This window comes from Sciurus carolinensis, chromosome 1 (genome assembly GCF_902686445.1).
Source record: "Sciurus carolinensis chromosome 1, mSciCar1.2, whole genome shotgun sequence".
Taxonomy (NCBI): Eukaryota; Metazoa; Chordata; class Mammalia; order Rodentia; family Sciuridae; genus Sciurus; species Sciurus carolinensis.
Window position 1 is genome coordinate 197681599 of NC_062213.1, and position 27926 is coordinate 197709524.

Here is a 27926-nt window from a genome sequence, read left to right on the forward strand (position 1 = left end):
TCAAGAAAGAGGCTCTTTCATTTTGAACTTCCCATTTACGCTTGAAACTTCATGCAGCATCTTTAGGGACCAGAATTCCAAAGAACAACTTATAGGAAGTGGCGCCGTAGGGGAAAGGGCATGGGTTTGGGGATCCCACAGGCCACGGTTCCAGTCCTGCTCTGTGACCTAGGAGGTATTGAACAAGTTTCTTTGCCTTTCGGAGCCTCCTTTTCTTCAGGGTCACTGTGAGAATTAGGAAGACATGTGGGTGTCTTACACGGGGCCAGCTCCTGGTTTTCCTGCAAGCCCGTCCTGCCTGGGCTGGCCCTGCCTCTTCCCTGATCCAGGCCCTCTACACTACAGGTGCTATGTGGGCTGCTGAGGCAGCAGTGGGGACAAGTGCGTGGTGGGACCTTCATTGAATTTCTCTGCGGCAACCCAGTGCTGATGCCCCTCACTTGGCACACTTGTTGGCCCGGGCACGATGGACTACAAAAACACTCAGGTGTACATGGAGGACGGGACCAAGGCTCCAGGGGTCCAGCCAAGTCCTGGTCTGAGTTCCGCAGGAAAGGAGACTGATGCTGAGCCCACCACATCAGGAGTCAGCCAGGTGGGGACCTTCGCCTCATGTTCTAACCCCTCCACTTTCATCTGGCCCCTTTCCCTTTCCCTGCCCAGGCTTTCTCCCCAACTACTTGAATTAAGAGTCTATTAAAATAACACCAAGCCCAATTCAAACTGGATTAAGCAGGAATGAGAATATAATAACTTGAATAGCTAACAGATCCTTTTGTAGAATTCAGGTATGGCTGGATCAAGGTGCTGCATGAGTATTTCTTGGCTCTGCCCTCCTTGTTGGATTCATTGTCAAGCAGGGCTTCCCTTTGAGATGGCAGAGATTCCCTGGTCACCATCGTCCCATCTTACATCCTCTGGTTTAGCATCCCCAATGGGAAGAGAGCCTTTTTACAATAGTTGAAACAAGTCTCTGGTATTACTGTCACTGGCCCAGATTGTGGTCACGTGCTCCTCCCTAAACCAGTCACCATGGCAGTGGGAAGTGGAATGGATGTCCTGGTACAATGGAGACAGAGGGGCAAGTTGGCTCCATGGAACCCCAGGGCTCCAATGGAGAAGGAAGGGTGAGCAAACAAATTGCCTGTTTGTAGGTGCTTTCATGGCCCTGAGCTCCCCTTCCGCGCTTTATTCCCTTGGCAGTTACTTGAGGTCTTCCACATTGCTCCCCAGCCCCTGCCTGCATCCTGCACGTCTGCGTTATTCAGCTCTCCACCACTGTACAAACGCCTGTGATAATCAAAGTCGATTTGGGCTCAGTTTTAGAGGTTTCCATCCACGATGGACTGGCCCCCGTGGTTTAAACCAGTGGTGGAGAGAGTGTGTGGTGGAGCAAAACCACTCATCTCATGCCAGGAAGCAGAGAGAAAAGGAAGAGGAAGGGGTGGGTCCAACTCTCCCTTTAAAGGGCACACCCTCAATGACCTGAAGACCTCCCTAGGCCCCACTTTTAAAAGCTCCCCCCAAGATGCCACCCTGGCTCTCTCCAAACCACAGCCGCCTCCAGCAGGACCCTCAGCCTCTCCACCAAATGTGTTTCTTTCAAAGTGCCCAGTTGGCCGAGTGTGGCAGTGTATGCCTGTAATCCCAGCAGTTTGGGAGGCTGAGACATTAGGATTGCAAGTTCAAGGTCAGCCTCATCAATTTAGCAACCTACTGAGACCCTGTCTCAAAATAAAAAACAAAAAGGACTGGGGGTGTAGCTCAGTGGTAAAGTGCCTCTGGGTTAAATCTCCAAAACCCTTCCCATAATAAAGGAAGGAAGGGAGGGAGGGAGGGATGGAGAGCCCACTGAAGAAAGAAAGAAAGAGAGAGAAAGAGAGAGAGAGAGAGAGAGAGAGAGAGAGCGAGAGAGAGCGTCAGTCCAGTGATATGAACTGGGGACTCACGGATCTTCCTCTAAATCCCATCTCCTCAGAGCTAAAAAGGTCATAGTAGGGTTGGCGGCGAAGCTCAGTGGGAAAGCACATTCTTAGCATGTACAAAGCCCTGGATTCAATTGCTAGCACTGCAAAGTTACCATCAAAAATATTTCCCTTGTGGCCATGGGCAGTGGTGCATGCCTGTAATCCCAGCAGCTTGGGAGGCTGAGGCAGGAGGATCAAAGCCAGCCTCAGCAATTTAGCGAGGCCCTAAGCAACTCAGTGAGACCCTGTCTTTAAATAAAATACAAAATAGGGCTGGGAATGTGGCTCAGTGGTCGAGTGCCCCTGATTTCAATCCTCGATACCAAAAAAGAAAAGAAAAGAAAAGAAAAAAACTTGCCTTGGGTGAAGTATTCCTTCTCCCTGTAACCTCTGCTGCAATGGTGGCTCCCGGGACAAACATTCTGGGCTTCTTTCACCTGCCCATTTATTCATTTGTTCAATACAGTGATGGGATTCTGGTCCTGCCACTTGCGTAGCTGCATGACCACGGGCACGGCACGGCACGCTTTGACCTCATGGGCTTCATATGGTGGTACAGGCGACCTGAGCTAAATCCTTGCAAGTTCTGTGGTACAGGCCCTGCCTCCCGCTGAGCACCATTTGCATTGGCTCCCATCAGAATCTTAGTCACTAAGATTTTATCAGTTGACTAATGGAGTCAGTCATTTGGAATTTGCTGACCCTCGTGAGGCCAGGAGCTAGTCTACGTCACGGGCTCGCAGACACCCAGATGTGATAGAGCCACAGACCCAGAGCGGTGGCGGCTGTGAGAGGCCCCTCTCGGGCCCCACGAGGGTCTTGAAGTCCACGGGTGCTCTCACCAGCTCCCCTCGGCCTTCGCCTTGGTTCAGCTGCTCCTCTGGACTCCAGGTTCATGAGGGAGACTTCAGTGCTGAGTGACAGCTTGTAGCCGGGCCTGGCCCTGCACCTCAGCCCCTCTTCCCGCCCCTTTGGGCCTCCTCACCTCTCCCCAACGCCGTCCCCAGTTAGCCAGGAGGGCACTCAGGGAGAAGTGGCCAGACTCACACCTCTGCTGGCCGGGAGCGTGGCCAGCCCTCGAGCCAGCGCCATGGACGACCCTGCTCTAGGTGGTGTTTCCGGATGCCGCAGTCACCGACAGTGGGATGCAGCCTCCATCTGCTCCAGGAGGGCCGGAGCAGGAGCCCGGACACACGGAAGCGTCTGAGGAGTGGCCTTCGGAGGAGCTAGGGACCCAGGAGCAGAGGCTTCCAGCAAGTTCAGGGTGAGCTGGGGGCCTCCCAGAGAATGGGCCCCAGAGAGAAGCCCCTGTCACCCTCCTGGGACAGAGACAGAGGACCGAGATCCCTGACCAAGCAGAGCTGGTCAGCCCCAAGCCCCGCCCGGCGCCTCAGCACCGGTGGCACTAGGTGTCCTCTGTGTGGATGGGTTGTCTGAGCTGCCCTCTACCGCAGACTTCCGCCCTGTGTCTTGTTCAAGGGCACTTCTGTGACTTGTCCAGCCTCAACCCCTCGCATGCCTGGGACACACACAGTAGATGCTTGGTCACTGAGTAGAAAAATGAACAAAAAAAGAGCCCAGGAGGCACAGGAACCCGCAAAGGTGTACATGATGCCATCACTATTATTTTCCAAATATTGTAAATATTCCGAAACTTTTCTAGAGTGAGAATGTATTTTTCTAAATTAAAAAAAAAAAAAAAATCAAGAGAGGGCCACAGAGGTACAATGGAAGACCTAGTGATAGGAACAGTAAAGATGGGCTGTTATGATTTAAATCTGATTGGCCCCAAGGGTGCTTTACCACTGAGCCACATCTCCAGCCCTTTTTCATTTTTTTTAAATTTTGAGACAGGGTAGGTTGCTTAAGGCCTCACTAAATTGCTGAGGCTGGCCTCCAACTTGCGATCCTCCTGCCTCAGCCTCCTGAGTCACTGGGATTACAGGAGTGTGCCACTGCATAACCAAAACTTCTTAAATAACTTCCTGTCCCTGAAACTTAAGAGAGAAATCTAATCAGATTAGAGGCCTCTGACGGAAGCACAGCATACATGCTGGTGGAAATACAAACCATTTCAACATATCTGTTTTGACAACTTGTTTAAACTGCTTTAAAACTGTCTTTCCTGGTCACTTTGGCAGCCATTGCCCCAGATTCCTGGCAGCCACTTAGCACTTTCTTGGAGACCAGCATGGGACCATTGTGCTGGAGCGATACTGGAAGCATGCACCAAAGGCCTGTCAGAACTTTGCTGAGTTGGCTTGTTGAAGCTACTACGATGGCACCAAATCCTATAGAATAATCAAAGATTTCATGGTCTAGGGTGGTGACCCAACAGGTCGTGGTGGTGCATCCAGACCTGAAGTTCCCTGGGGCTGGAATTCTCACAATGGCCAGTTCGGGGCCAGACACCAGTGGCGACCAGTTCTTTGTGACCCTTGCTCACACCCAGTGGCTAGATGGCAAACGCTCTTTCTGACTGAGTGTGCCAGGGCACAGGAGTGGTAAATCAGGGCTGGGGATACAGCTCAGTTGGTGGAGCGTTGGCCTCGCAAGCACAAGGTCCTGGGTTCAATCCCCAGCACCACAAAAAATAAATAAATAAATAAAAAGAAAGAAAGAAAGAAAGAATGGTAGATCAAGTGGGAATAGTGGAAACACACTCCCAGGACCCCCTGTCTTTCTTTCTAATTGCGAGGAGGAGTAGTGATGAGAGGCAGTTAATACCTGTGTAATATATAGAAACTTTTCAAGTAAGCTGGGCTCGGTGGCACACGCCTATAATCCCAGCTCAGGAGGCTGAGGCAGGAGGATTGCAAGTTCCAAGCCAGCCTCAGCAATTTAGTGAGGTCCTAAGGAATTTAGCAAGACCCTGTTTCAAAATAAAAAAACAGAAAGAGCTGGGGAGGAGCTGGGGTTGTAGCTCAGTGGTAGAGCACTTGCCTCGCACATGGGAGGCACCGGGTTTGATCCTCAGCACCACATAAAAATAAATAAAAATAAAGGTATTGTATCCATCTATAACTAAAAAAAAAAAAGTGCTGGGTATGTGGCTCAGTGATTAAGCACCCCTGGGTTCAATCCCTGGTACCAAAAAGAAAGAAAGAAAAAAGAAACTTTTCAAGTAAAATACTGTCATTTGATGGTAGAGGGGGAAAAAAAGACTGTCTTTCTCTTCATTCATTTCTCAAAATTAGGCTTTAAGAAAAAAATAGATGATACATGCAAAATTTTAAGCACAGAGATTGTCACTGTCACGTTATTTTAAATACTTAAAAAAAAGGAAATCTCCTAAATGCTCACATAAGAGGAAAATGGTTACTTATGGCTAATTATTTCAAAATACAGAATTTTATAGTTTCATTAAAAAAGGTTATGAAAGATTTTAGTATGGGAAAGTTTAGGTTATAATGTTAAAAATGGAAAAAAAAACCCTAAAAAAATAGATTAAGAAACCATACATGCAATATAACTATGTAAAATATGCATATATTTGAGGACAGCAATTTTTAAAATCCCCATTAATAATATGTATATGCAAAAGAGGCCTAGAGGAGCCAGGTGTGGTGCACGCCTGTAATCCCGGCTACTAGGAGGCCGAGGGAGGAGGATTACAAATTGGAGGCCAGCCTGGGCAACTTGGCCAGACTGTGTCTTGAAATGAAAAATAAGAAGGACTCGGGGGCTGGGGATATAACTCATTTGGTGGGGTGCTTGCCTGGAGGCCCTGGGTTCAATCCCCAGCACCATAAATAAATAAATAAATAAATAAATAAGTAGGGGCTGGGGATGTGGCTCAGCGGTCAAGCGCTTGCCTAGCAAGTGTGAGGCACTGGGTTCGATTCTCAGCACCACATATAAATAAATGAATAAAATAAAGCTCTATCAACATCTTAAGAAAAAATTAATTAAAAAAAAAGAGAAGGACTGGAGACGTGGCTTGGTGGTGGCGCACTTGCCTTGTGCCCCTCGCTTCTGTTCTCAATACCACACACACACACACACACACACACACACACACACACGGAGGAAAGGCTAGAGGAGAAACCACAGAGTGTTGAGGTGAGACTGGAGAGACACGGATCCCAAGCTGAACTGCTATCTTTAGCTTCATGCCCCGACCCCTTCTCTCAATCTCTGATTTTTATGTTCCTTTCTTCCCCCTGCAAAACAAAAAATAATGCTAAAAATTGTCAAATCCTATCTCCCCTTATCACTGATGTCAGAGCGTATGTGACTTGGGGAATTCAGGTCCATCCTTCGTGGGTTCTCCCAGCATTGAGTGTGCACCTGTGGTGTGCCCAGCCCTGTGCAGGTGCTTTGGAACTATCAAGAAACATTAGAAGTCCATGCTTGGGTTGGGGAGGCGAGGTGTCCCCTTGTCTGTCCTCCCCAGGAAGAACCAATCGTCTTGGACAGCCCCCGAAGGGCCCGGGGAGCTGCATGCATGCCACCATCAAGTCAAGCCAGAGACGGACCTGGGGCAGCCACCTTCCAGGCTTCCTGTGACACCGGAGGGGCTGCTGCAGCCTGGGGTGGAGACAGAGCCCCAGCAGGAGAGAGAACAGACCCCAAGCCCTGTGGAGGATCAGACCCCTGGGAGTTGGTGCGAAACGTCACAGGTAACCCAGGACGAAGGCATGGATGAGTGACCTGCAGGGAGGCGAGGGTGCCCCCATTCTCCTGCCCTGTCTGCTCCCCTCGGTGCCCTGGCTGGGATCCTCCGGGAGCTGCACAGAGAGAGTTTAAGTCTTGATCCCAGATTGTCCGCAGCGTGTCACAGTGGCAGGGGCAGAGGTGGGGGTTCTAGATGCAGATAATATGGAGACACACTGGATTTGACAGCAAGCCCATGCTGTCGTACATCAGGGTGACCCAGGAGCTGCTGGGTTTTGCTGTATCTTGCAAGACATGTTTAGAGTATGCTGTTTTTCCAAACTTATTTAAACAAAATTTCTATTTATTTCTAAGATGTAGGGTGTTTTGTTTTAACAACTTCAGCGAGGTATAATTGACATACACTTGCATGTGCTTCTAGTACACAATTTGCTGTTTGTTGTGTTTTTTGGGGGGGTAGGTACCGGGAATTGAACTCAGGAGTACTTGACCACTGAGCCACATCCCCTGCCCTGTTTTGTGTTTTATTTAGAAACAGGGTCTCACTGAGTCGCTTAGCACCTCACTTTTGTTGAGACTGGCTTTGAACTGGAGATCCTCCTGCCTCAGCCTCCCGAGCTGCTAGGATTACAGGCATGAGGCAGTGTACCTGGCTTTCATTATTTTAATTTGATTAGTATTTTATTGTTGAGTTGAAAGCATTCTTTTAAAATCCTGGATACTAGATTCTTATCAGATGTATGATTAATGGAATTTTTCTTCCACTCTGTGGGTTGTCTTTTCCATCTCTGTCTCCCACCTCTTTTAAAAATTGAGTGGACCTGGGCACGGTGGTGCACGCTTGTAATCCCAGCATCTCCGGGGCTGAGGCAGGATGATCGGGAGTTCAAAGTCAGCCTCAGCAACTTAGTGAGAACCCATCTCTAAATAAAATTCAAAATAGGGCTGGGGATGTGAGTTCAATCCCCAGTATGAAAAAAAAAAAGAGTAGTTTGTTTTCTTATTATTGAGGTGTTGAGTTTTTTTACTGGGGATTGGACTCAGGAGTACTCTACCACTGAGCTACATCCCAGCCCTCTTTATGTTTTATTTTGAGCAGCTAAGTTGCCCAGGCTGGCCTGGAACCTGTGATCCTCCAATCACAGCCTCCTGAGATGCTGTGGTCACAGATGGGTCCCATTCCACCTCACAGGGAGGCACGGATCATGGCTTTGGGTGGCCGTGACCTCTCTGGCCCAGTTTCCTCATCTGTTGTCTTGGGGGGTCGGGGAGGACCGAGGGAAGGAAGGTCCTACCGTGCCTGGACAGCAGGAGGCCCGTGGGAACTGGTGTCTGTGAGGGTTCGGCTCCCCTGGGAACCAGGAGAGGGCGCCCCATTCTTGGCCTCTTTGTCTTCAGCCGGACTTGGAGTCACCAGGTCACCAGGCAGCAAATGCGTCAGACGTGGTGCAGCCAACAGAGCCTTCTTGCTCCTTGGACTGCTGTGGGCAGCCACCCGGAGACAATGCCCCCAAAGAGGCAGGCATCCCACACATCGACCCACAGGAGGCCGTGCCCGAGCCCAGTGCAGAGGATCTCGAAGACGGCTCCCAGGAAGCGATGCTCCTACTGCCTTTGACCACCGCAGAGGAAAAGACAGCGATCCTCCTTTTTCCATCCACACCAAGACCTAAAACCCCCAAAGAAGAGTGAGTCATCCCCCAATCCACCCTGGCCCTGCCTCCCGCCCCTCGCAGGGTGTGCTTCTGTGGAGTCACAGGGGATGCGAACCCCTGCCCAGCTGCTCCCCACCTGCTACCGGCCTCTGGGCAGGCCATGCCCCTCTGGGTCTCAGTACAGCTGGGTCTGCACAGTTGCTCCAGCTGAGCTCTGTCCTGTGGGCCTGTGTGCAGAAGATGAAGGACAGAGGGTCCCACTGGCATGAGAAGGCAGGCTGAGGGGTGAGGCTGAGGTGGTGGGACTGAGTGTCCTGGGGCCTGAGAGGGGTCCAGGGACAGGTCTCAAGTTGAGCCCCTCCCCCACGGGGGAATTTCTCCTCTATTTAGAGGCGAAGCCGTGGAGACCCAGTCAGCAGCGGGGCCTCTTCTTCCACCAGTAAGTAGGGCCGGAGTGGGCGTGGAGGCTTGGCGAGCCCGTGGGGGACCCAGAGGAGGACGGGGGCGGAGACCGAAAGGGGCGGAGACCGAAAGGGGCGGAGACAGAAATGGGGCGGAGACAGAAGGGGGCGGAGACAGGAAGGGGGCGGAGACAGGAAGGGGCGGAGTCAGAAAGGGAGCCTTCTGGGAGTCCAGGGGAAGGTGTGAACGCACGGGGCAGTGAGCTCCTTCGTGGCCGTGCCTGGAGAAGTCCCGCGCCTGTCACCTTCCGGTACACATCCTCATGGCTGACTCCGAGGAAGCATTCACGTCGCCTTCTCAGCAAGGCCTGCCTGGCCCACGCATCTCAAGGTGCCTGTCGGCCACAGTCCCCTAGCACAGTGTCTGGTTTTCTCGTCTTTGTGGCACTTTCTTTGCCCAATAGGGTCACACTGATGTGTCCACCTACTTACTCGCCAGAATGTCAGCTCCAGGAGCATGGCCACTCCTCTTTATAAAGTAGCTCTGAGCCTAAAACAGCGTCCAGCACCTGGTTGGGACTCAGTTTGAATTTGTTGGAAAAACGAAAGGACAGGAACACCATGTGACTCTGCACAGCGAGAAATCGGAGGGAAAGAGGAAATGACCTTGCGGTGCATCTCTGCTTCCCCACCCTGCCCCACGCCCTGTTGGGCTGGACCCTGTGGACAGCAGAGGGGAGCGGAGGAGAGAGCTGGGTTGAGTCCACAGTGTGTACCGGTGTCTGTGGCCCGCCAGGCTCTGTGCCAGGAGGCAGGGCGGGGGCTGCCCAGGGCTCCAGGGATGGTGACTGAGCTCCCAGGACCAGCAGAGTCCTGGGACCCGAGAGGTCGTGGGCGGGTAGCCCCAGGCGTTCAGGGAAGGAGCCCTGGGGCCATCCCCTGGCGTCTTGGAGAGAGAGGACCCATAGGAGGCCATGCAGGGAAGGAGTGTGGACAGAGCCCCGGGTAGAAAGGGCGCCCAGGAGGCTTCACAACACAGGCAGAGGAGAGACTAGGAGGAACCCAGAGCGAGGGCGCCGCTGGGAGGAGGGACCTCCTGGAGAGCAAAGTGGACGTAGTGGATGGGGTGGCGGCAAAGCTAGGCAGGCCGTCCCACGAGGTCCCCCTGGCTTGGGAGAGCTGCCGGGGACGCAGCCTCTTCTCTGTGCTCCTCCCTGGTTGAAGAGCCCCGGCCAGTCGCTCCCCTGGGTCAGGTTCCCAGGACAATGGGACCAGCTGGCCTAAAGCAGTCTATTTCCAGGAGGGACTGAAACAGAGCCCGGCTGTCCAGCCAGGCCCCTACTCAGAACCCTTCATTCCCAGCACATTCCATAGCTAGTTTTGAGAACTGCATGCTAAGAACAGGGAGAACTGGATCTGTCCAAGGCCACCTGGAGAAGCCACCGCGTCCTCTGGGCTCAGTGATTCATTCATTCAGACTTGGCCTTTCTCCTTGGACGTCACTGAGAAAAGTGAGGCAGAGTGTTTAGTTAGAAGTTGTTGAGGACGATCCACCAGTTGTGACACGGGGTTTAATGGTGAAAGGAGCCCAGGATCCAGTTGCTGGAGAGGAGCCACCGATGGGAACAGAGTTGTTTCACCAGGAAACAGGATGGTCCGGGCAAGTCCAGCCTGAGAAGCGGCGGAGGCTGGGAGACCCCTGAGGTGACCTCTGAGTCAAGACTCAAATGACAACAAGGAGCAAGCCACGCAGATAAGGGACAAGATCATTCTGGGGACAGGTGGTGGCAGTCAAGGGCCCTGATGGAAATGGGCTCATCAAGGTCAGGCTCAGCAGGAAAGGAGGACTGGAGCGGGACAGGAGGGAGACAGGTCAGGAGCATTGTGGGTCTGGACCCTGCAGGGTCTCTAAGGCCAGAGTGAAGGTTTGGAGCCCATTTTAAGCCTAAGCTAAGCTACTGACAGACTTCAGGCAAGAGCATGAGATGACCTGCTCTGGGCTGGAGCCACACAGTTGGAGCAGCTGGCTGGATAACGAACTTGGGTAGGGGTCAAAGGGCAGAGACCATGGCAACACACTGCGATAGCGGTGTGACTCGGACTGGGGTGGCAGCAGCAGAGATGGCAGAAAGCACATGGGGTTTGGGAGGTGGTGCTGACAAGGCTTGCTGAGGGGCTCGGAAGAGTTGGCTGGAGAAAGAGGAATCAGAAGAGACTCCTGGCTGATACCCACCAGGATGCTAGTATCCCAAACAGAACAAAACAGAAAATAGCAAGTGTTGGCGAGGATGCGGAGAAATCGGAACCCTGTGCGCTGTTGGCAGGCATGTGAAATGGCACAGCCACTGCGGAAAACAGCATGACGCCCCTCAAACAATTAAAAAATAGTGCCATCACAAATTAAAAATGGAACTACCATATGATCTAGCAATCTACCCCCTCAAGGAATTGAAAGCAGGGTCTCGAAGACTTATTTGTAAATTCATGTTCATAGCATCATTATTCACAAAAACTAAAATATGGAAGCAACACAGGTATCCGTAGTCAGTGCAGGAAAGAACAAAGTGTGGCACATTCATACAGTGGAATAGTATTCAGTCTTGAAAAAGGAAAGATTCTGATACATGTTACGACGTGAGTGAACCTTGAGGACTTTATGCAAGGTGACATGAGTGGCTCACAAAAGGATAAATGTCTGGTTTCACTTATGTGAGGTACTTTAGAAAAGGTATAGAGACAGACACCAAATGGTCATTTCCAGGGGCTGGGAGAAGGAGTACTGAGAATTGTTTAACAGGTATGGTTTTGCAAGGTGAAACGAGTGCTGGGATGGATGGTTGTGACGGCTGCATGTTCAAGGGTGCTGAATGTCATTGAACGGTACCCTTGAAGATGGTTGGGGCAGGGCTGGGGTGCAGCCCGGAGGTGGAGCACCTGCCTAGTATGCGTGGTTGCCTGGGCTGGATCCCCATCGCTGAAAGGAGATGGAAAAACAAAAAAAGCAGCAGGTGGGGTCTTGAAGGGGGGGCAGGGATGCCCAGGCGTCCACTCTGGTCCTGCTCTAGAACACTCAAGGATGTCAAGGAAGAGGATGACATTAGGAAGGACAGAGGTGTAGAGACTGGGGCTGTGGATGTGAGAGAGCAGAGTCTCGGGGGTGTTCGCTTGGGGAGGGGGGCCCTGAGCTGGGCAGGGACAGGTCTGAATGAGGCAGCAGGTGCCAGGCGGAGCCAGGGCCGGAGGAGGGAAGAACAGCCCAGGGGGCAGTGGGGTCCAGAGCAGAAGGTGTCCACTGAGGACCGAGTGGTCATCTGGGTCCAGTGCTGCTGAGGGGTCCCCTCAGACACAGGTGGAGATCTGGCCACGGCCTTGCAAGAGCAGCTTAGGGGAGCAGGGGCAACGAAGATCAGGGCAGTCAACGCCCTCAGGTAATTTTGCTGTGAAAGAGGAGCAGAGGGTGGGGACCACAGCTGGAGGGACTGAGGCGTCAGGAGAGTTTGCGAAAGAAGGAAGACAGGTGTCCCTCGGTGACAGAGGGTAGGTAGCGTGCACCCGGCCCTGCACACACACAAGGAAGATAATGCATTTACATGCTGAGGAGAGGGCAGTCCGGTAGGGAAAGTAAAGCTGCCACTTTTAAAGAATAAACATGTAGTGGCAAGACTGGGCCTTAGAATGTCAAGCTTGTGGCACCTGCCTGTAATCCAGGCCATTCAGGAGGCTGAGGCAGGAGGATCACAAGTTAGAGGCCAACTTCAATGATTTAATAAGATCCTATCTCAAAAAGGAGGGGGCAGTGCTGGAGGTGCAGCTGGGTGGTGGAGTGCTACTGGGCTCAATCCCAGTACCAAAGGAAAAACGAGCAGGGCCTTCGATTCAGCGTAAGGATGGCTGGTGCTGGTGTACATGTGCATGGCCTTGGGGACAGCCCTCACCTCTTGCCTCTGCTGACTGAGGGAGGGAACCAATGCAGGGGGTGGCCGGCTGTGCTGAATGAAGAGAAGTGAATGGCTAGTGCCTGCCCGGTGCTGGGTCCCTAGGGATGAGAGGCTGGGAGCTCTGAGCTGCTTCCCTTCTGGTCGGGTGGGAGTCAGTGGGCGGGAACGAGGCCGCCTGCAGGGAAGGAGGTTCACCACGTGGAGGCCCAGGGAGGGACCAGGCCAGGCTCAGGGGAGGACACAGCTAGGAGCCTCGTGGGGCACATGGGAGGTTTGGGGTACCTCCTTCAGGGGCTCAGAGAGGAGAGGGCAGCAAGAAGCAGCTTTGGGGGACAGTCTGGCCAGCTGGAGGCCTCCCGGCTTCCTCCCCTGTCCCCAGGAGGTGAGGGACATTGACGAAAGGAGGGAGCCGAGCCCCGTGCAGAAGCGCCTGCAGGAGCCTGAGCTGGCGGCGGCCCAGATCGCTGGGAACCCCTGGCAGGGCTTCATGAAGTGCCTGCTGGAGGTGGAGGAGGAGGAAGTCATCCACCGGAGGGCCGCCAGGGCCCGGGCTCTGACCCCCCGGAAGTCCCCGAGGACCTTAACCCCTGTGTCCAGCTCAGCCCCGGCCAGCAGCTCCACCCCAGGCTTGCCTCTGACCCTGCTGCAGGCCCCCGCCTCCGCCCCGGCCACAGTCCCTCTATGGGCCCGGGCGATGGCCTCTGGATCAACCCCGGTCCCCATGGGAGCCCTGGTCCCCGCCACAGTGCCCAGCCCAGTCCTGCCGGGCCCCAGCTTGGACCTGGGCTGGAGGCGGCCAGAGCTTCTGTCCCAGAGCAACGACCGGAGCCTGAGTTACACCAAGGCACGGTAGGGGCCACCTGCAGCCTGGTCCCCCTGGGCCGACCCCTCCGCGTTTCCCAGCCCTGTCCCCTGGTCTGCTTCCTCTCCGGCTTCCGCCCCGTCCTCCCCCGTCCGCCTCTCCTGTCGCTCATGGCTGCCCCCAGCCCCAGGGAGCCTCCCCAGGGCTATTCCCAAGAGGGCCCCTGGGCTGGCTCCCCCACCACGTGGCCAGGGTGGCGCCCCGGCCGAGGTGGGCAGCATCCCGTGCCCCGCAGGCCGGAGCCGGAGGAGCGCGGCCTCCTGAAGCTGTCCCAGGGCTGCGAGGAGTGGTCGGAGGAGCGCCTCACCCCGCGGCAGGAGGAAGGTGAGACCCGCACTGCTGCCCAAGCCCCTGCCCTGCGCGCTGGCCCCGGCGTGGCCTGCCCTTGGCCCAGGGCACAGGAGGCGCGGGAGGTGGACCCGGACCCGCACCTGCTCCCGCGGGATCCTCTGACTCGAGGTCCTGGCTCTGCCGGCTCCCGAGGGGCCCAGGTCCTGCAGGGTCCGGGGGCTCTGGAGGCTGTTGCCTCCCCGCCCAGGCTGCTCTGCTGTCCTCTTTGTGGAAGCTTGTGGGCCCGCAGGGCTCCCAGCCCCGCCTATCCGCCTATCCTAGATGGTCCCTCTCCGTTGACAAGGCCACCAGCCCCAGACGGGTCCCCACCTCCCACTGCTTTCCACCCACCAAAAAATCAAAAGCCATGGCCTCTGCGCCGGGTGAGGCACGTGCCCTCCGCTCTCCCCATCCTTGGGGCTGGCCCCACGCCCTCCCTGAGGTCCCGCCGGCCCCTGGACAGCGCGGCCCGCCTTCCCGCAGGCACTCATGGGCGCCAGGCCCCGTCCTTCCGGCAGGCTGCTTGGCAGGGGTCCTCTTCTGGGCACAGAGCAGCCCCCTGGTGCTGTCGGGAGCAACATGCCATTTGGACGTGGAGGTCCAGGTGGGCTGCTGCGGACAATGCCCGTCCTGCAGAGGCGGGGTGCAGTCCCAGGACTATGGCACTTGCCTGTGGAACTGCACCGGTCAGTCAGCTCGGGCCGCCAAACCCACGTCCCCACAGACTGGCTGGCGAGCAGTCCTGGAGGCTGGACGCTCCCGCTCGAGGGGCCGGCTGGGTGGGTGTCTCCGCCATCTCTCTCCTTGGCTCGCGGACGGCTGCCCTCTTGCCATGGCCCCACCGGTCTATCTGTGCGTGCACATCCCTGGTACCGCCATGTGTCCAAATTTCCTTTTGCTATTTGAGGACACCAATCAGATTGGATCAGAGCCTCCCTAATCACCTCATTTAACTTAATCCTTTCCTTAAAGGTCCTGTTTCCAAGTAGAGTCACAATTTGAGGTACTATGAAGGTCAGAACTTCGACATTTGAGTTTGGGGACATGGTTCAGCCATAGCAGCAACCCGGCTTATTAAATGGCAGAGCCAGTCACTGGGCTCCGCTGAGTGGGTTCGCTGCAGGCGGAGGCTCCGAGGCTGCCCGTCTCCACTCCTCGGGCTTTCCTGTTAATGTGGGCTGCTCCAGGGCTCTCGGCAGACTTCCTGTCCTCTGCTCTGGCCCAGAACACTGATGCTACCCTGGAAGCCAGGTCCACGCAAAGGAGAGGCTGCAGACAACAAGTTCAAGGGCACAGACTCAGAGTCCAGAGACCTGGCCGGCCACCACGCCTCCCAGCCCCCAGGTTCCCCATCTTTACAGGGGCAGTAAGAATTCCGCTCCCACAGGGATGAGAATCGTAAGGATGGAGAACTTGGCTAGCAAGCGCTTGGCCTAATGCCAGGCATGGCATAAGGTGCCTGAAGTAGGGGTGCTTCTGTCACCAAATACGTCACCGGTGGGACCAGTTTTTGCTGGCCTGGCTTCGTAGTATCAGTAATGAACCCAGAGGTGCTTAGCCACTGAGCCAAGTCCCCAGCCATTTTTACTTTGAGACAAGGCCTCACTAAGTTGCTGAGGCTGACTTTGAACTCTTGATCCTCCTGCCTCGGCCTCCTGAGTGGCTGGGATGACCGGCGAGCACCGCGGTGCGCCCCGCTCTTCTAACTATCTCCGTCCTGCATGCAGGCGTGGTCGTGGGGGCCTTGGGGCAGGAGGGTGGCTGAGAAGAGAGGTGCCCCATCCCCAGGTAACCCACTGTCCTCACAGCCTTCCGCAGTTACTTTGAGATCTTCAACGGCCCTGGTGAGGTGGACGCGCCGAGCCTGAAGAACATCCTGTTCCTGGTGGGCTTCTCCCTGACGCCGGCGCAGGTGGAGGACGCCCTGATGAGCGCGGATGTGGACGGTGAGCTGGTGCCGCCGGGGAGGCCCGGTGGCCAGGGCCCCTCCTGAAGGATCGGCGCTGGCTTGATGCGCCGCTCTCACGATCTAGGGGTTCTCAATACCTTCCGAGCAGGGGACCCTGTCCTGCATTTTCGTTGTGCCCTGGGTCCCACAAATGATGTAGCAGGTCCTGGTTCCTTGAATCCCTATTCAGTGCCAGCTTCTGGGGACCCAGAGAGGACTGGAACCCACTTCCTGACCCCAAGGTGGGGAGGATCTCCCTGCCCTCAGCTTCCCACGCAAGCTGCGTCAGGTGTTCCCGCATCAGTCAGTCTCTCCCTTTTTACCAGCTGCATGACCTTGGCCAGGTCACTGAACTTCATTAAGCCTCGGTTTCTCCATCTGTAAAATGGGCCTGAGAAGAGTACCTTCCTCATCAGGCTTTTGTAAGGATGGAGTGCACAGTCCAGGCCAAGGACTGACACGGTGTATGGGGGCGAGCAACCACTGGGATATTCATCCAGGAAGCGCTTACTAAATGCCTACTGTGCGCCCATTTCTATGCTGGGCACTGAGAATCAAGAGACATGCAGGACACATTTGCCACCCTCAGGGGGCCGATATAAGTGAAGAGGTGTCAATAGAAGGAGCACTTAACATAGCTAGGTGGCGCACATCTGTAAGCCCAGCGAGTCAGGAGGCTGAGGCCAGGAGGATCTCAAGTTCAAAGCCAGCCTCAGCAACTTATTGAGCCCCTAAGCAACTCGGTAAGCCCCTGTCTCTAAATAAATTATTAAAAAAGGGCTCAGTGAGTAAGTGCCCCTGGGTTCAGTCCCTGGTACTAAAAAAAGAAAAAAAAAAGGCTTGGAAGCAGAGTCCAGGGAGGGACCTCAGGGCAGATGAGCCTGAGCGCCGCTGTGGAAGACAGAGATTCCTGGTGACAGAAGCAGCCAGCACAGAGGGAAGAGACCGCGGTGCAGAGGGGTGGGTGGCCAGTGCAGGGAGTGCTGCCGGGGAGCGGGAAGCTGCCCTGTGCCCACGGGGAGCCTCACACCAGTCAAGAGCTGCAGCTCCACGGTAGGGCGCCTGCCGGCTGCCTGGGCCCTGGGTTCCATCCCCAGCACCGCACAACGGAGAGAACAAGACTGACCCCCAGCGCCGCCCCTGAGGAAGCCTAGGCAAGGGCCTCCTCTCCTCAGCCTCGGCCTCAGCTGTGAGGCACGCAGAGTACCGAGAACCCCACCCGTGTGCTTAAGTGCTGGACTCCTCAGTTGTTAAGAGCGTCAACTAAGCACACACGTCTCGAGCCCTGAGGACACAGCACATAACTAACAAGCAGCCCTGGCTTCCCAGAACCTCCATTAAATCTGGATTCACAGCGGGTTGTTGAAATACAGGGGTCTCTGACAGCGTTTGATGGGGAGCCAGGTCTGGCCTGGTCTGGACCTCTGAGGAAGCAGTGATGAGGTGGGAGCAGGCGCAGGGCGTTTACAAGAGTTGCAGGGTGGTGGAGAGGACTCCAGGCAGAGGAAGCGGCATGTGCAAAGGCCCTGTGCAAGGAAGAAAGTGGCTCCCTGGGAAAAGGTTCATGCCTGGGAGCTTGGCACAGAGTGAGGCTGGACACAGGTGACAGGTGGATCCTGCAGGGACTTGAAGGCCCAGGGGGAGTCTTGTGGGTGAGTGTTCTTGTTCAGTAACGAGCACTCAGTAACAACACTAATAGTCACTGAAATTCAGTGAGCATCTAATACACACATGACCCTGCTCTAAGCATGTGACCTCATTTTTATGGCCCATGAGACAGGTGTCCTAATAATTCCACTCTATAGATAAGAAAACAAAAGTTACTGGGTTTAAGAGACTTAGCCAAGGTCCCATGGGTAGGAAGAGGTCACCCTGGGATATGCACTTGGACCACTGCCTCCGAGGCACAAAGTCCGGTGGCCTCTGACCCGGGAGATGCTCGTTGCAGCCTTCTGCTTCACCACGCACCCCAGGCACTGACGTACAGTACCCCTGTGAGCAGACCAGTGAGTGCGTGCTAGTAACCATGCCCGCCCCTCACAGGAGATGGTCACGTGGACTTCAAAGACTTCTTGGCTGTGATGACAGACTCCAGGCGCTTCTTCTGCTCCGTGGGTGAGTAGGGATGGGCGCAGGGCAGGCGGAGCTGGAGAAGGGGCCAAGAGGCTGACGTGGTGGTGGGTGGCATCCAGGGCCACCCAGTGGTAATGGCAGCCACCATCCCATGTCCCCAGAACAGAATGCCCTGGCGAACATGGCTCCTCCGAACCCCCACACTCTGCTCTTTGAGATCCTGTCTCTGCTGGTGGAGATGCTGGCCTTGCCGGAGGCAGTCTTAGAGGAGATCACAAAGTGAGTGGGCCTGTTTGGTGGGGTGGAGTGCGGGGACACAAAGGTGACATCTAGTGTTTTGGCAGTTGAAGGCTCTGTTAAGACTCAGTTGGAAGTGAAAGAAAGCCAAAGAAAATTGCCTTAAGCAAAAAGGGAATGTATTGGCTCAAATAACTGGTGGGACCTTCAGGAATGGCTGGATCCAGGAGACTAGATGTTATCGGTAAGGCTTTATCTCTCCATTTCTATGGATTCAAGCTGAGTTAGGCTCTCTCCACGTGGGAAGAATGGTGACTGGCAGCCCCATCCTCACACCTTCCTAGTTCAGCGACTTCAGCAGGAAGAATTCTGCAGTATCCATTTAGCAATCTCAGCAAAGGAATCAGATGGACACTGCCTGGGTCCAGAGGTCATAGCCTCTGCATGTCTCCAGGGAAGGAGGGTGGGTAGGGAGTGGTGCATTTAAGGAGGAGATGGCCACAGACAAAAGCAGCACAAACATCCAAGGCTAGAAGGAAAGGTTGGAGGCGGGATGCCTCCCTTGATCTCCAAACACCAGCTTTGGCTGGAGCCTTTGTTTCTCATCTTAAATATGAACATATTTTAATACTTGATGTTCAATAAATGTTAACTTTAAACAGAGGCAGTTGTGAGGATCAAATGAGATCAGAATGCAAAAATCATTTTGCTGACTGATCCCCACGGTTTTAAAAACTGAATTGGAGGAAACTCTGGGATCTAGCGCGAGGAAGAAAGGCTTTGGAATTCTTCCTGTGCAGCTCACTGGTTCCGTAGCCCTGGGCAAACGATTTGTTCCTGGGCTCAGTTTGCTCATCAAATAGAGACCTGTTTCCTCAACTCTTCAACACAAGTGACAACCTGAGAGCCAAGAGAACAAAGTCCAAAGACAGGAAAAGACCCTTGGCCAACTCAAAAACAGGCAGAGAAAGCATTCTTTCTTCTTTAGTCTATTCGTGCCTTCAACAGATTAGATGAGGCCCACCGCACGGGGAAGGGGTAGCTGCCTCTACTCAGCCCACCGATTCAAATGCTGACCTCAGGGGCTGGGTTGTGACTCAGTGGTAGAGTGCTTGCCTAGCACAGCACCACATAAAAATAAATGAATAAAATAAACAACGAAAAATGTATTTTAAAAAATGCTAATCTCATCCAGAAGCTCCTTCACGGACACACACAGAAATAATGTTGAAGCAAATATCAGCACCTTGTGGCCCAGTCAACTGAGTAAAGCTATCACTCAATGTTCAAATATCAACAAGTGCATGCAGATCTGCTTCTGTGGCCAGGTATGGTGTAATCCCAGTGGCTCGGGAGGCTAAGGTAGGAGGATGGCAAGTTCAAGGCCAGCCTCAGCAACTTAGTGCATGCTTAAGCAACTTAGTGAGACCCTGTCTCAAAATAAAAAAGGAAAAATGGGCTGGGGAGGTGGTTAAGAGCCAATCTCTGATACAAAAAAAAAAAAAAAAAAAAAAAAAAATTGTCACAATTACTTGTTTTGGTTAAGTACATGGAGAAAATCTGACTTCATGCAAAATATAACTGAAAAAGGAAGGCTCGTAATAGCTTTTTCACTTAACGGCCACATACCGTGTGGATATTTTTTTGACACTACACCAAACTTGATGGGTGGGGCACCAAAGGTTAGTTGCAGTGTGGAGTCTGAATCGGTATTGGAGAACTTTTCTTACCCTTTTAAATCAAAATCTATTGATCTATCTTGCAGATAGATCCCCAGAATGTTTCTGTGACCTATGCATCGGGCATTTGGAAAATGTGTATATTCCAAATGTTGACACATTTCATTATAATTATGTACTGTATCTGTAAGTATTACTATTGCCGCAAAGCTCATCAAAAAAAAAAATGTTATGTGTGGATATAGTGCATCATTTTTTTTTTCTTCTGGTACTGGGGATTGAACTCAGGGCCTTGAGCCTTCGAGGCAAGCACTCTACCACAGCTGCAGCCCCAGCGTAGTTCATTCATTTTTACTACTATAAAAGATTATGTGTATGAATGTTATGATTGTGGATATATTTTCAAAAATTATTTTAATCAGAAATGCAAATGTCATTATAAGCAACAAATGCTATCAGTCGTTTAACTTGAAGTGATGGGCTTACTTACTTTAAAATATCAGGCTGGGGTGGTGGCTCAGTGGTAGAGCACTCACCTGCAAGGGTGAGGGACTGGGTTCGATCCTCAGCACCACATAAAAATAAAAAATAAAGGTATTGGGTCCACCTAAACTAAAAAAAAAAAATATATATATATATATATATTATATATATGTACATATATATAACATATATATATTAGATAGATAAAGAAAAATATAGGCTAATACTTAAGGATGAATAGACATAGGTTTTTTTTTTTCTTGTGTTGGGGGTTGAACCCAGGACCCCACACATGCTAGGCACATGCTCTACCACTGAGCCACACCCCAGCCCCAACTTTTTACTTGTTCTTTCAAATAAAAATGGCTTTTTTTTGTGCTACTGGGAATTGAACCCAGGGACACTTGACCACTGAGTGGCATCCCCAGCCCTTTTTTATATTTAGAGTCTCGCTGAGTTGCTTAGGGCCTTGCTAAGTTGCTGAGGCTGGCCTCAAACTCATGATCCTCTTGCCTCAGCCTCCCAAGCCACTGGGATTATAAGCATGCCTCACCATGCCAGGCAGTGGGACCTCTCTGACTCTACCGGTGTTCTGTGGCCTTCATGCAAACATCCACACAGAGACATTTCCATTCTGTTCATACATTTTTTTTTTTTTTTCTTTTTTGGCCCTGGGGATTCTACGACTGACCTACATCACCAGCCCTTTTTATTTTTTATTTTGAGACAGGGTCTCACTAAATTGCTGAGGCTGGCCTTGAACTTGCAGTCCTCCTGTCTCAGCCTCCTGAGTCCCTGAGATTACATGTGTGTGCCCCTGGCTGTACATTGTTTTCTTGATGTTTATGACCTTCTTCTATTTCTTGAGCATCTGTAAGACTTTTGTTTTCAAGTCTGTCTAGTACGTCTGCCATCAGCTCCTTTTCAGGAACAGTTCTGATACTTTCTTCCCTTGAAATGGATGTTTTGTGATTTTTGACCACGTTCTAGACATTTTGGTTGATAAGTATTTGTGTGGGTTTGGTTTCTTGCTTTATCAGAACCTACTTGTGGAAAACCCAGATGTTTCCTAGACCCTCTAATGGATAAGACTAAACTTCCAAACTTTCTCCTGTGGATCTTGGTTTTCGACCTTGTTAGGAAGGTCTATAGTAGACCTTATGCTAGGGCAGGAGGTCAGCAAACTCCGTGCCACTGGCCACATCCAGGTTACTCCATTTTTATAAAGTTTTATCAAAACACACCCAACCCGGGGCTGGGGAGATAGCTTAGTTGGTAGAGTGCTCACCTCACAAGCACTAAGACCCTGAGTTCAATCCCCAGCACCGCAAAAAAAAACCAAAAAAAAAAACAAACAAAAAAAAACACACCCAACCCATTTATTTGTTTATTATCTAGGTATGAATTCTTGCAAGCTACCGTGACAAGGGTTGGGTAACTGTGACCGTATAACCTGTGAAACCAAACACATTTACCATCTGTCCTTTAGAGAAGTTGCCAAGTGCTGCTCTGCACCATGGTGCTTCCTCCTGTGATGTGGCTCTTCTGGCATCTCAGCTGGATGCTCTGGTGTGCTCTTGATATTCAGTTGAGGTTACTACTGTGACTGAACTGGAACCTAGTTACCCTCGAGTATCTCTCCTCAGCTCTCAACCTTGTAAGGCTCTCTACAAGCCCAAGCAACCCCACACAGTGCGAAGATTACAGGTGCGTGCCATTGCATCCTGCAAGATGTAAAATCATTGACTCATGTCCATAATCTCAGTGACTAGGAAGGCTGCAGTCAGAGGAGCCAAGTTCCAAGACAGCTCCGACAACTTAGTGACAACTTATATTGAAAAAAAAAAAAAAAAAAAAAATTCAAAGGTCTTAGGATAAGCTCAGTGCTAAGAGTGTTGCTGGGCTCAATCCCAGAACCACAAAAATAATTAATAAGTTGCTATAAAATCAAATTATTGATTCACTTTATTTGGTGATTATATGACTAGGTATTCTATGTCTTCTTGAGCTGGGTTTGGTAATTTACATCTTTATAGGAATTCATCTAGTTCTTCTAGTTTTCATATGTATTGGTCTAGGGTCTTATAATATTCCTTTATTCTCAAAGCTCTATTGGACCTGTAGTTAATGTTCTTCTATTAGGGTTTGTGTTCAGCTACAGTAAACTTTCGTAAACTTGTTTATAAACTGAAAGGTTTGCTTTTCCTAGATTTACCAAGAGTCAACGTTTTGCTACAAATGCCTTCTCATCCTCTTTCTCAAATACATTGTTTTTCTCAACCCTTTGAGCATAAGCTGAACACATTATGTCCCCTTGCCCCTGATCACTTCAGTATGTTTCTTAATAATCATGGCATTTTCATACATATTCACAGTATCTTATCACTCTGGGAAACTGAACATACGGTCCTACGTAGAATCTAACTCATAGTCCTCAGCCCAGTTTTCCAGTTGTCCCACCAATGTCCTTTGCAGCTTTTTTGTTCTTGTGTTTTATTTTTTTAAATTCAGGATCACACTTACCATTAAATTGTTGGGACTTCTTATTTCTTAGGTGGTGTGGGATGGAACCAGGGTCATGCACATGCTAGGCGAGCACTCCACCACTGAAGTACACCCCAGTCCCAGTTTTACATGATATTTTTGGTGCACCTGTCTTGACTGTGACCTGCTGCGTGAAGTCAGGTGTGGGAATTTCCCTGTGTAGTATCATACTTGCTTTCATAAAGTTGCAGATTTTGGACCATTTTGGATATCTGGATTAGGGATGCTCCTCTTGTACTATGATTTAATTTCTTTTTTTTTTTTTTTAACTTCCTCGGTTGACAATTACCTTGTTTTTTCTTTGTACCCATCGGTAATCTTCCAACATTTTTCCTGGAGTTTTTTTTTTTTTTTCTTCAAATCATGTTTTAAAGAATTCTCCTCCTAACCAGGCACTGTGGTGGATGTTTGTAATCCCAGCAACTCAGAGAGGCTGGGGCAGGAGGATCGCAAGTTCAAGGCCAGCCTCAACAACTCAGCAAGACGCTGTCTAAAAATAAAACATAAAACATGCTGGGGATGTGTCTCAGTGGTAGTGCCTCTGGGTTCAATTCACAGTCAAAAGAGGAAAAAAAAAAGCGCCATTCCTCTTGTTTCTGGAGAAATTGCATCTTCGGCCTTCTGGAGCTGGTTTCCTGGGGCTCTGGTGCACCCTTGACATTTTCTTTTCCTGTTTTGGATTCTCCGTTTTCTGAATATCCTTCTTGACATGTTCCTTCCTCCTTTTTAACAAGGAACACATTTCCCCCATACTTTTCTTGGATTTGAAAGACACTGAAGAATACTGCCCTGGAAATTTCTCTTTGAAGCCACAGTGATGCAGTTTGAACTGGCTGTTCCTCATGGCCCTTGAACTGCCCTTGTGGGATTTCCCTTCATGGTCTTCCTTCCACTTTGCTTTCTCCTGCATCAGATCTGTCTTCCAAATGAAGACTGTTCCTTTCTTTTTGGTTTTTGTGCTCATTCTGGAAGCACATATCCTCCAGCAGCTTCTTAAGGATGCATGGGGAGCATAGTTTAAAATTTCCTATGACTATGCCCTTGTTTCTTCTGCTCTCACATCTACTGCGTAGTTTAGCTGGGTATAGAATTCAAGGCTGGTGTATTGGTTAAGGAACAGGCCCCAGCATACCACAGTCCGAGTGAGACGGAGCTCCTTTCTCTATGCTGACAGCTGGACGAAGCAGCACGCAGGGAGCGGAGCTGCTCGGCTCCCACTTTCTTGCCAATTTATTGTTCTACCATTTGCTGTCAATGCTAAACCAGCTCACCAGCCACATCTGAGTTCCAGCCCACAGAAGGGGAAAAGAAATTGAGAGCAGTTGGTGGCTGGGAAAGTTGCACTTTGCTCGGGTCCCGTCAGCTCCTGTGAGGTGGCTATTCTGTAGCTCCTCGTCTTGCTCAGGTGCCTTTCGGGTGTCTAGACCCACACTGCTGCCGTGAGAGGCTCTGGGATTGGCTTCCCATCTTCTGTAAGCTCACTGAAGCCCCAAGTCCAGGTTTCAAGGGACTAGCACAGCCGCCACTCCAATCATAAGGCCTTCCCAACACTGAAGCATTAAGGGCACCACTGCCCCCAAAGCCAGATGACGTGGCCCTGCCACTCTGCTGCCCACGACTCTTCCCATGCCCACAAATCAGGCTGCAGCCCCTGGCCGCCTCGCCATCCCAGGGCTCACTGAGCTTTCTTATCTCCTGGCCTTTCCGTGGGCCATCCTCTGCCAGGAGCCCATTGGTTTTGTCCCTCCCTTATTCTGTCCAAATGTCATCTGAGACCTTCACTGACCACCCTGAGCATCGACCCCACCCTCTCCCGTTCCCTTGAAGCGCCCGCTGCGCGAGGCATTGTTTTCCTTTGTTAATGATCTGCCTCTCCCATTAGGCTTGTGTCCAGGTCCTTGATTTGGGAAGTGTTTCCAGGGAAAGGAGGAAGAAAAGGGTTGACCGCAGCAGAGGGAGACAATATGAGGACATGTTACTGGGTCAGGTGTGCCCCGGATCTCCTGGGAACTGTGAATGGTGGCCCAGGGGAAGAAAGGGAGAAGTCTTATACCTTGGCCACCGACTCCTTTGGCCAAGGGTGGCCACCAGGTGTTTACCTCCCCTGCACCTGCAGGCTGCACATGTGTCAGAGAAGCCCAGGCATGACTTAGGTGGCTCTGTGGACGGCCCCTGTGCAAAGCTACAAGCTTTTGCAGAAGTGGCTGTGGTGGTGTGGCTGGAATAACAGGTGGGGCTGAGACGAGGACACAGGGACCCCCCCGTATGCCTCCTCCACCACTCTGGTGGCCAGCACACAATGAACACTTGGTGAATATTTGCTGAATGAATGGTGCTGCAGGGTAGTGGGGGAGAAGCCAAGAGAGAGAATTAAGAAATAGGGCCAGTAATCCCAGAGGCTAGGGAGGCTGAGACAGGAGGATTGCAGGCTTGAGGCCAGCCTCAGAAATTTGGCAAGGTCCTTAGCAACTTAGTGAGACCTTGTCTCAAAATAAAAAAATAAGACTGGGGCTGGAGTTGTGGCTCAGTGGTAGAGCGCTTGCCTGGCACATGTGAGGCACTGAGTTTGATCCTCAGCACCACATAAAAACAAATGAATAAAATAAACATCTGTCAACATCTACAAAAATATTTTAAATAAATAAAGATATTGTAGCCAGGCACAGTGGTGCATGCCTGTAATCCCAGCAGCTTGGGAGGCTGAGGCAGGAGGATCTCAAGTTCAAAGCCAGCCTCAGCAAAAGTGAGGTGCTGAGCAACTCAGTGAGACCTGTCTCTAAATAAAATACAAAATAGGGCTGGGGGTGTGGCTCAGTGGTCCAGTGCCCAACTTCAATACCCAGTACTGAAAAAAAAAAAAAAAAAAATTGGATAGTTTCTTCTACAATTAAAAAAACAAAAACAAACCAACAAAAAAAAACTGGATTTGTGGCTCAACGGTAAAGTGCCTCTGGGTTCAGTCCCCAGTACCAAAAAGAAAAAAAAAAAAAAAAAAAATAGAGAAAGAGGGTTTGCGGTTCTGGCAGGTAAGTTACAGCAGGAGCAGGAGCAGAGTGGAGGACCCAGGGTTCCTGGAGGAGATGGCCCTTCAGCTGAAATCTGGAAGACGAGCAGGAGCTGGCTGCATGGTTCCATTACGTGCAGTTGCACATCATGGTAAAAATATGGCCAAAATCATGGGTAACTCAGGAGTAACATTCCAAGTTCTCTGTGCACCCAGGAAGAACCTGAGGCTCAGAGGATTCGTGTGACCTGTAGTGACAGGGTATACAACCATCTCCCCGCTTTGCCAGGGCACTGAGGCCCAGAGAGGGTGGTACTGCTCACGGACATGGGAAGTGAAGGGCAGAGCGAGGACCAGAACCCAGGTCTCCCAACTCCTGGGCTGTGCACCTGTCCCAGAGCTGGACAGGTGGAACAGGGCTCAGGAGGAGTGGGGTGAATTAACCACACTGCCTCCCCAGCTATTACCAGAAGAAGCTGAAAGAAGGTACCTGCAAAGCTCGAGACACAGAATCCGCTATTGGCCGGCTGCGGGCACGCAGGAAGCTGTCCTGCAACGCCCCGCAGGCAGACAGCTTTGAAATCTCAGAGCGGAAGGTCCTCAGGATCCTGAGCCGGATAAAGCAACAGAACTATGGTGAGGGCCTGGGCCCACTGGAGCAGGGGCTCGGCCTCTTCTGCCCATGTCCCCAGGGAGCTGGGAGGTCTGCTTCTCTACTCTGGGCTTAACTACGTGCATCAGTAAATGGACAGATAATCAGTCCCTGGCCCCGAGCCCTGCTCTGGACTCTTCCCCTCCTACCTTAGCCCTGAGCACAGGATGTCCCTAAGAGCCAGGACTGAGAAGGGAGCAGTGTGGAGACTGGCAATCCCAGCCCAGCACTGACAGACCTGCAGTCGGTCACAGTGAGAGGCCACCTGCAGATGTGCCAAGATTTAATCCTTGTGGACATGTATTTGCCCCATTTTACAGAAGAGAATAAAACTGAAACAGGAAGTTTAAGCACCTGCCCAAGTCCACCCAGATAGCATGTTGGAAAGGGAAATTTACACCCACACCTGATCCCCAAACCTGTGCTCTTTCCAGTAGGCAAGGCTGCCTCCTTTGCCCAGGTGTCACTTATTAGGCTCCTATAGTGTGACAAGTGAGTTTTGCAGCCTTTCTAGAGCACGCCTACCATCCCCGCCAGGACCCATCACAAGCGAGCACATCTGCTCCTTTTGAAGCTGTGCACAGTCTTACTCTATGCCCGGCCAGCTGGATGCTCTGCAGATGTCACCTCTGACCTTCATCAGCTGTGAGCTGGCTACTGCGGGCATTTCTGGCCTAGAGGCTCAGACAGCTACGTGGCAGCCAGCGTTTTACTTGGGTCTGCCTGCCTCCCAAGCCGGCCTTGCTCTAAAGCATTCCCTCTCCTGCCCACTTCCTCACCAGCTGCCAACCTGCAGAGCCCCTATGCCCAGGTGCCCTGCATCCCGCTCTGCCCCCGGCTGGACAAGAAGACGGTCCGGCGGAAGCAGGGCAACCACTATGTGCTGGACCAGTGCACTCCCACCAGCCTAAGCCCAGACATCCGCAGCCTCTTCTTCCCGTCAGGACCTCAAGGAAGCAGGTGGGTGTCCAAAGGGCCAGGGCCTGTCAGGCCCACCTACCTCCTCCCACAAGAGGCCCCTGGCCCAACACCTGCGGACTCCAACCATCCAAGAGGGAATGTCTGGGGACGGCTTGCTCCAGGCAGAAGGGAGAGGAATGGGAGGGAAGCCACGACCAGGCGGATGAGGGCGCTAAGCCTCCTTGTGCCCAGGACTCGGTGACAGCCACTGTCTTTCCTGGGCTGGCACCACCCCATTTCCACACAGGATAACTTGACTTTGAACTCTTCTCCAAGGCCTTGCTCCAAATCATGAGTAGCAGGCTTAGCAACGAGGCGGGGTCCCCTTGAGGAAAAAGGACCCTGGACTTAAACCCAAGTCCAACAGCGGGCTCCATCGCCTCCAGGAGGTCTCTCCCCTGAGCATGCAGGGACAACAGAGCCTGGCAGGATTGTGCAGAGAACCAAATACCTCCCTGTCACACTTCTGTCCCACCCCCCTGCCCAGGGAACACAGCTCCGACAGTGGCAAGTGGCTTGGCTCTCTGCCAGCTCGAACCCACTGACCCTCTGGAGTCCTGATGGAGCAGTTCAAGG

At 52.1% G+C, this 27926-nt stretch overlaps 1 protein-coding gene across 1 annotated transcript; it reads left to right on the plus strand.

Annotated features, from left to right (window-relative positions):
* The first annotated feature begins 466 nt into the window (after positions 1 to 466).
* On the plus strand, positions 467 to 27895 carry Spata21 (spermatogenesis associated 21). Its single transcript, XM_047527723.1, has 13 exons — positions 467 to 595; positions 3077 to 3231; positions 6364 to 6589; positions 7983 to 8272; positions 8630 to 8678; positions 12958 to 13427; positions 13676 to 13764; positions 15579 to 15716; positions 17762 to 17833; positions 17953 to 18070; positions 26199 to 26374; positions 27173 to 27350; positions 27838 to 27895. The coding sequence occupies exons 1-13, from the start codon at positions 467 to 469 to the stop codon at positions 27893 to 27895; spliced, it is 2148 nt and encodes a 715-aa protein (XP_047383679.1).
* The last annotated feature ends 31 nt before the right edge of the window (positions 27896 to 27926 follow it).

Excerpts from the sequence above, each read along its gene's own strand:
- Spata21 (XM_047527723.1), top strand. The coding sequence starts at position 467 with ATGGACTACAAAAACACTCAGGTGTACATGGAGGACGGGACCAAGGCT. Across the intron at positions 13,765-15,578 it reads CACCCCGCGGCAGGAGGAAG|CCTTCCGCAGTTACTTTGAG; the intron begins GTGAGACCCGCA and ends CTGTCCTCACAG. Across the intron at positions 27,351-27,837 it reads TCAGGACCTCAAGGAAGCAG|GGAACACAGCTCCGACAGTG; the intron begins GTGGGTGTCCAA and ends CCCCCTGCCCAG.